General features: G+C 37.2%; 1 protein-coding gene across 1 annotated transcript; it reads right to left on the bottom strand.

Annotated features, from left to right (window-relative positions):
• Positions 1-4133: 4133 nt before the first annotated feature.
• Positions 4134-7534, bottom strand: LOC113287704 (nucleolar protein 58-like). The gene is made up of 8 exons (XM_026536524.1): positions 6831-7534; positions 6523-6568; positions 6195-6244; positions 6038-6079; positions 5554-5664; positions 4803-4881; positions 4620-4691; positions 4134-4514 (listed from the first exon to the last, which is right to left on the bottom strand). The coding sequence occupies exons 1-8, from the start codon at positions 7469-7471 to the stop codon at positions 4467-4469; spliced, it is 1089 nt and encodes a 362-aa protein (XP_026392309.1). The 5' UTR covers positions 7472-7534; the 3' UTR covers positions 4134-4466.
• Between the last annotated feature and the right edge of the window lie 1034 nt (positions 7535-8568).

Here is an 8568-nt window from a genome sequence, read left to right on the forward strand (position 1 = left end):
TCGTGATGTTTCAAATTATATATGCATGGGTGTGCTTAGGGTATTTCAAGTGGAAATTCAGATTGGTTGCATCTGGATTGTGGAGTATTAGATTTTTCTGTATGGGTTTGTTTTTCTTACTTTCATATATTCATGGTACCGCGTTATCTTTAGATTATTCAAACCGTTCACCCCATTTGATTAAAGTTGTAAGTTCGACACCTAAACTTGTTGAAATTCATGTTTATACTTCTATGTTGATGCCTACACCTTCAAGAAGTTGCTTTCAACTACTCAAAAATTATCACATGATTGACAACTTGGATATGACAAGTTACCAAGTACTAGTTGCTGCAAGTCCCTTTTTTCTCCTCAAGTCTGTTCGCTGGGTATATGATAAAGGCAAGCTTTTAACTACTCATGGTTCAAAAGGTGTCTTTCTAGAGTTCCATGACTTTTCTGGGTTAGTGCTGAGAAGAATGAAACAATTTCCTGTGATGGTTGACCAAGTATGCTTCTTTATCCATTTTGCAACAAATGGCGGTACAACATCCAGGTCTGTGCTTCTTTTACTGATTTTCTTAAATGTAGTAGTCCAAGCACAAGGGACGTTTGTGTTGGTTTTTTGTCATACTAGCCTGTCATGTTTGGTCTGTCCAGTAAGTGGATATCTCCAGCTTGAGTTCTATGGAAGAAAGCAGTCAATACAACTCTTATACACTATGATGCACACTCTAGATGTGTCCAAGTCATTGGCCTGTGCAAGTACAATTTTATTATTTGCAAAGGAATGGACATCCGTGGTGCTGGCTAGTTTTCACCTTCACATTCTGGAGCAGTTGGATGATCACAGAGGAAATGGATACTACAAGCTCAAGCAACTTGCACCAACTTTTGCTGGTCAGCTCAATGTGAGGAACTGTTCTGCAGTAGTTGAAAGGCTCCATCATTACTTTGGAAACTCATACAAGCCTGACATTTTACAGAAGTGTTACCAGCATTGATCGTGCAGCTTGGATTTGTCTCGCAGCCACTCGAACTGTTCTGTTTCACCTTCATCCTTGAGGACAAGGATGGTTTCAAGGGAAGTGGAATGTCATGTGTACAGGGGTGCCCTTATCCTATGTGTGTCGGTATTTAGTAGTATCTAGTGGGGTGTAATGGGTGGTTTAGATGAGCCCACGTGGATAGTTTATGATCGTCGGATATTGAAAGAGAGAGAGAGGGAGAGTGTGCCTGAGTTATATACTCTCATACCCTGTAATAAAACTCTTAAGAGATGAATTATCAATAGAATAGTTTAGTTTAGCAATTAGGCTTGGTTCACTATGAATCAAGAGTTTATTTACTCAAACTATGATCCAAACCCTGTAGTTGTACATCCAGGTACACCACAAGATAATTGTGTCAAGTGAAAAAGACCAACCATGGACACCAAATTCAATCTTTTTGTGTCAATTGATGACTTAGGATTTACAAATAAGTGGCTATATAAAGGTCCTCTCTCGCTTCGCTCAGTCGGACCAATTAACAATTGAACAACTCTATAACTAGTTTCATTTCAGTCATTTGAACTAGTTGTGATTAAAATGAATAAGGTTGATATGAAAGTGATCATATGGCTAACTTCGGTTAATTATTGTTGAGCCAACAAGGTGCACACGTTTAGGTACGGTTACTCATATCTAAATGAAGTCACTTTTCATTTGTGTGTAACAAGATAAGTTCGATCTAACGGTTGAAAGATATTAACTTGAGTCTAATCAGGTTTTCATCTAACGGTGAATATTGAATGCTTTATTACCAAGGTAACATTGATTGCAAACCCTGATTTTGAAGACTATATAAAGGAGAACTCTAGCAACTGGGAAACCGAATCCCCACACCTCCTATGTGATACTAGTTGCGAGTATAGTCGATTCTCCTTTAACCTTAGGTTTTTCACGAAACTCTGTAGGTTAACGACTTGAAGACTTCATTGGGATTGTGAAGCCAGACCCAACTATTTTCTTTGTAGTTACGTGTTCTAATCTTGCCCTGTTTTATCGTATTGAGTATTATCTTCTCTAAGATTTGCTCGAGATTGATTCTCTGATAGGTAAGATAAAAAGTAGTCACAAACATCTTCGTCTGATCGTTTGTGATTCCACAATATCTTGTTTTGCTACCATACGATAAGATTATTGTAAGGTGATTGATATTTCTAGGATATTCTTCGGGAATATAATTCTGTATCAATTGGTTCATATTCACCTTGATTTATTAAAAGACGGAACAAAACTCATAGGTTATCTGTGGGAGACAGATTTATCTATTCTATAGACTTTTCTGTGTGAGACAGATTGGTTTATCAAGTCTTCAACTTTGAATCAAGTGCGCAGAATCCGGCATGGTCCTAGAGGCGTAAGGAACGGGGTTGTACTTTGATCAGTGTGAGATTGATTAGGGCTCAACTACATTCCAGTCCGAAGTTAACTTGGAGTAGGCTAGTGTCTGTAGCGGCTTAATACAATGTGGTGTTCAAATCTGGACTAGGTCCCGGGATTTTTCTGCATTTATTGTTTCCTCGTTAACAAAATTTCTGGTGTCTGTGTTATTTCTTTTCCGCATTATATTTTGTTATATAATAGAAATATCACAGGTTGTGCGAAGTTCAATCAGTTCTTGAATCCGACCTTTGGGTTGTTGATTGAATTGACTGACACTTGGATATTGGTTTGTGATACCATCCAAGTTACTTCTATTATTCAATCGGGCTCGCAAATTCCTATTTGTTTGATTGCGGTTTGAGAAACCGAGATACAAACTCTTGGATATATTTGCACTGATTGAGTCTGATTGTCTAGTTGATTCTCTTGGAATTATATTGGAGTTTTCCATAAAAATTGCTAAGCGAAATATTTGGTGTGGTTGTTAGACCCCCGCTTTTTCACGTTTACATATACTTCTGTTAGCATTGCCAGCTAAATTAAAGTGGGGCGTGAATTTAATCAATGCCTGTTTTGGGCGAAAGTATTGGGTCCGCCCCATCAGATGAACTTTAAATCTACGCTTGTAAGTTAGGCGTTCGCTATACCTTCGTTTGATACACATATTTGAAGTTCGTCGGGTATCAGGCGTGAATATTATCTACGCCCAATTCAGGCGAACACAATACCTTCGCCAGTGAGTGAGATGCGGATTATACGTCCGTTCAATTTCAGGCATAAATTAAACTGTGCTTGACCATAATTTACACCACACCCGTTGCGTTTGAACGCCTTCAAAGCCAAATTCTTTTATTTTTTAGTTTGATTTTTGCTATTTACTCTGTCTTTCTGGTGATTGTGGACGCTATTTAAAACTGAGATTGTAAATCGATGGTTCTGACTGTAGTCGTTCTACGGTATGGCTTTTTAAACTATCACCGAGCACCAGATGAACGACTCGACTCGGTTCAAAATGGCAGGTTCCTATCCGATTTATTGTCTCAGATCGGTTCATCCTAAAACATGCGGAGTGATCTATAATCCTCCCCTACCGGTCAAAAAATATCTATAGCTTGCCTCTGCCCACCTACCACATGGTCGATATTTTTCGAGGTACTTTCACCTATTCATTTTGTGCTATTCTCTTTGGAAAAGAGATACTTTCACCTATTCATTTTACCTAAAAATATAGGTTAAATTGGAGAAGAAAAAAAATGAGGATCTCTACTTTCAAAAAAAGTATTATTATTTATTTTTTCTATTTGTGCGTCTAAATGAAAACTTGGTGTAAGTTTATTTAATAACTAGACCCATCTTTTCAGGGACGGATGAAGTAGTATTCATCTATCAATTTAATTACGGTCACTATCAACCTTGAGCCTATTCGGTAACTGCTGAAGGCAAATAGCTTAAACCACCTGCATCATAAACCTCAACATGTGCCGCAGTCTTTACTAAACCGGGCGATCTCAAAGCTGAATTTCCAAAGGGAGTTAGGCAAGGACGTAAAGTAAAACCAATGAGGTTCACGACATGAAGAGCTCAAAACTTGAATTTTAGTGAACCCACGTCTATGTGATATGATTCTGTAAAAGAATACCTACATGGTGTGGGCTGTGAAAGGTAACATCAGTTCTTGCCCCACGGTCAAACAGGCCATTCTGCAGAAACATACCATGCCTGGTGTTGCAAGTAAAAAGCTTGCTCCGGTTTACTGTTAGTTCACTTAAAAGAAAAAGGTTCCATTTAGCCAGCCCTGAGACCAGCAACATTCTCAAAAATCTTTTACCATAATGTTGACAACAGAAGACTTTCTCAACTTTAGGCAAGTGACAATTCCAGTACCCAACAAAGACGAGATTTGATTTCCAACAGGAACAACTACAGAGCCTTGAACAACCAAGGGAAAACGAACACAAACTCTATTTTGTGTCATTGAAAGAAAACAAACCCTCCATTTTGCATGAACTTTAACCACTCCACAAAAGATAATAGCATTGTACGCCTCTTAGTGGATGTTCACATAGCAACATCAGGATCAAGTCTTCTCTGAATTGCAGCAGCAGCCTACAAAGAAGTTAAATCCAGTAAATAATGTTTGTAATATGAAATCAAGAACTCGAGAGGTTTTGAAAGTGCAATCATCAACATGAATCTGGTGGTGGCATTTACCTCGAAGTTGCCTAGCTTGTACTGATAAGCCATTTCTTCCCTCAGGCGACCTTGTTCTTTCATTGCTTGTGCCTGTTAATTTCACAAGAAAGAGAAAATCAGATGCTGCTGTAATTTTGCTTTAAGTTAGTAAAAATAAAAAGAATGGAGAAAAAATATAGCATGCACTAACAAGATGCTCACCATTCCACTCTGCATAGATTTTTTTAACAATTCCACCTGCTCCTGCTTTTGTTTTTCACGCGCTTGCTGCACCTCTAGCCTGTAAGGTGGAACAGATTTTAAGATCTTACTCAGTGATACCAACCCAGTACATTAAACAATAATCACAGTACATACAATAACCGAGATGTGAATAGCCAAATCAATAAGTCAAGAATAGTTTGTGAAGCCAGTGTTTTCATCCTAGCTAAATATGTTCATTTAGGAAACATGTAATAGACTAAGAGGTACTGACTTTTAGCAACAGTAAGACAGAAAGAGCATCAAAAGAAAATATAAGACTTCAACTTCAAAGAGAAAGGGTCAAAGCTAAACAGTTGTCCAGGATAGAAGACAACAGGCAACAGTTTCGAAGTAATTTGCTGGAAAAAAAAAAGGTTCCCATAAAACCCGCTTTCAAATTCCTAGCCCTAACAGCAATATTACTCCAAAAACTGTAACACACACTTATACCAAGGGATACAAATTTAAGTGGCCTCTATGGTACAAGGAACACAAGTGATATTTGTCAGATTTCTAAAGCGCGGACACAACTTAAGCCCGAAGAAACAGCGCAACGGTGCAAAAAATAATAAGTAATTCAGGAAAGTTGGATTAGCATATGAAAGGCAGAACCAACTATTCCTCTTTAAATAAATCAGTATTTGTGACTCAGCAGCTACATATGCAATTTGTATACTTGTATAAAAAATTTGGAAATTTGTCCACATACCGACGTTGTTCTTCGTCATTGAATAATGTACGCTCTTGCTGGACCTTTTTAGTACCTTTCTTGATTTCTTTTTCTATCTGATGCTTGTGATAAGCATCTAGACTATAATATCTACAACCACAGAAATGAAATGTTTTATGTTTTAAATTAGTACGCATGTTTGAGTATTAAACCTAGAAAAAATATCACTCATACATAAATGCGATATGGCAATAACACGAGTAAGAAAGAGAGATGACAACACATAAAAGTAGGAGCAGCAGAAGAAGAATACACCAGCTAAAAGGAGATGACGAACATACTAACTAAAACACATTATAAAGCTGGATTTCTCACAGAAAATTACTCTACTGGAAGTGATAATAAAACATTATTACTGTATATCTCATCTCCCACGGAAAAAAGTACCATGACAGTGATACGGCTTCTTTTAAAAAAAAAAATTGAAACGACATTGATATGGCTGATAGGGTTATAATCTTACTTTTTTGAAGGAAATGTAGCTGTATTGTGATCTTCCATAAATCTGTAAGAATATATAAATATTAGCAAAACAAATGAGATAACCAAACCATCCAAAGGCACTGCAAACAACATATTGTAAAGCCAGTCATATTCTTGATTAAGTGAGATAATCTTACTGTTTAAACAATTGCTTTTCTTCCCAATTAGGTACAGTTTCCAGGTTCACCTGTAATCATAATTCCAATTAGCTACAAGTAGATGACACCACAATTTCCAGCCATATCAAACTACAAAATACAAATTGACAGATACAACCTAAAAGAAAATGACGAGGATCAATGCGAAGAAATAAAGGCTAAATGAAAACCGTCATGAATACTTTATCCATCATAACATTGCATATAATGATAAGAATACAAGACAAGGTAATTAATGAATCACAATGGTAAAGGAGATAGCGCCGAAGTTAAAGGTATTTTTTCCCCTGTAAGCTTTATACAATACCTCTTTCACTTCTGAAAGCCAAGCACTAAACTCCGGTCTCTTGTTCCTGAAGAAAAACAGATCAAAATAGTGAAAATTACATTAACAAGCATGGAAAAGAGAGGCAAAAACAGATCAAAATAGTGAAAATTACTTTCATCTATAGTATAACTAGTCAGACATTTGATGTTACATACTACAGAACTACCATAAGTGCTTGAAGTCTAATAAGAGCTGCAACCAAACAACAATTGAAACAATTTGCATACTAATCAAATAAGATGTAACACCAATTTAAAAAACCTAATTCAGTGAGCAACATTACATACCACATATCAGTTTCTCTAATAATTCCATACTTCCCCCAAGAGTTTGTAACAGCTCCTTTAATTCCTTCCTTCTTATCTTTCTTCTTCTTGTTTTTCTTTCGATCTTTTCCATCATCACTGTCTTTCCTCTTTCCTTTTCTCTCTTTGTCTCTTCTTCTTTTCCTTCTTTTCTCCTTCTCACACTCTCTCTCTTTTCTCTTCCGTTCTTTCCTTTTCCTCCTCCTTCTCTCATCTTCACTCTCACTTTCTTCTTCAGATGAATAATCATCATCCGAACTTTCTGATTCAGATTCGGAACCTGATAATTCCGAATCAGATTCCTCGTCATCAGAATCAGAAGGCGAATCATCATCACTGTATTTTCTTCGAGAGCTTTTCTTAGAACCAATGCTCGATTTCCTTCTACCACTACTATTACCCTTCTTCTTCTTACTTCTACTTCTACTACTACTTTTATGTTTTTTTCTATCTCGTGCAATTGATTTATCATCTTCATCTGATGAATGTTCTTCTTCGTTTTTCCTTTTGGATATTTTTTCTTTTAGTTTACGATCTCTCCTTGATGGAGTTACTTCTTCTTCTTCATTATCATCTTTGCTGTTTCTCTCTGATGATGAAGATCTTTTTCGCTCTTTCGCCATTTTTACGAAGTTCTACCCTTTAGGGATTACGGACTCGAGAAAGAAAAGAAACCCCAAACTGTATGTTTTTGGATCGAGTTAGCAACTTAGCCCTTTAGCTATGGGTGTGCAGAAAAACCGAAACCGCCGTTTTCACCCGCAACCGTCCACAAAATTGCAGGTGAAAACCAATCAGTAAGAGTCTATGGATCGGACACGGTTGAGTTTTTAAATCCACAAGGTTTAGCGGTTTGGTTGCGGTTGGACTTTGAAATCCGCGGATTCACCCGCACCCGTAAAAATTGAGTTTTAGATTTTAGATTAGATTAGATATCTCTAATTTAATTTACTGGGAATAAGAAGTTCGTCCTCTTCAGAGAACATTTCAAGATCTGCATAATCTTCCTGAAGAAACTGAAGATTTTGAAGTTTCTCGATGCTTGCATGTGATCCACTTCGTGCGTTGTGAGAACTACTGGAAAAAGAAGTTGTGCCCTCCTCTTGATACTGAATATAAACAAAAAACAAGGTAGCAGTTAATTATCCGCCAAAGGTGGTCTAATGTGGACAAGAATCCTGCTAAAACACTAATCCAGGAAATTCATCTCGCTGTTTGCCAATTCATAAAGGAAATTAAATTCGTTTTCAAAAACAAGGGGCTACATCAAATGATTAAAGATCACTACACTTATCAGTTGCAGTGTTAATTAAGATTACTACCTAGTAAGTATATATTGTACTCATAATGTTGTGCAACAAAACTTTGGCATTTGCTTCATTGTTATTAATTTATTATCATGGGAGTGAGATAGTGAGTTAACATAAATAGAGAGATCAACCATACAAAGGGTTTTCACAGATAGGCAGACTTTTTTTTTAAAAATTCTAAATCCGCGGTTAATCCGCATCCGGTCCGCATCACCCGCTAATCCGTGGATGTCAAATTCGCGGGTGATTGGACCGGTTACGGTTCAATTTTCCAAATCCGCAATTTTGACGGTTTGGTTGCAGGTGACCCCTAATCCGTAACCGTCCATCCGTTACACACCCCTACTTTTAGCAATGAGTCACGGTGAGTGAAGAAGCCCAAAAGAATTATGTTCTTTCACGGGCCCAAA

Source organism: Papaver somniferum, chromosome 6 (genome assembly GCF_003573695.1).
Source record: "Papaver somniferum cultivar HN1 chromosome 6, ASM357369v1, whole genome shotgun sequence".
Classification (NCBI taxonomy): domain Eukaryota; kingdom Viridiplantae; phylum Streptophyta; class Magnoliopsida; order Ranunculales; family Papaveraceae; genus Papaver; species Papaver somniferum.

Bases quoted from the DNA above. Each gene is read 5' to 3' on its own strand.
- LOC113287704 (XM_026536524.1), bottom strand. From the start codon at position 7,471: ATGGCGAAAGAGCGAAAAAGATCTTCATCATCAGAGAGAAACAGCAAA. The intron at 6,569-6,830 runs GTATGTAATGTT...GTTTTTCTTCAG, and splicing joins ATTAGAGAAACTGATATGTG to GAACAAGAGACCGGAGTTTA. The intron at 6,080-6,194 runs GTAAGATTATCT...ATATTCTTACAG, and splicing joins GAAAAGCAATTGTTTAAACA to ATTTATGGAAGATCACAATA.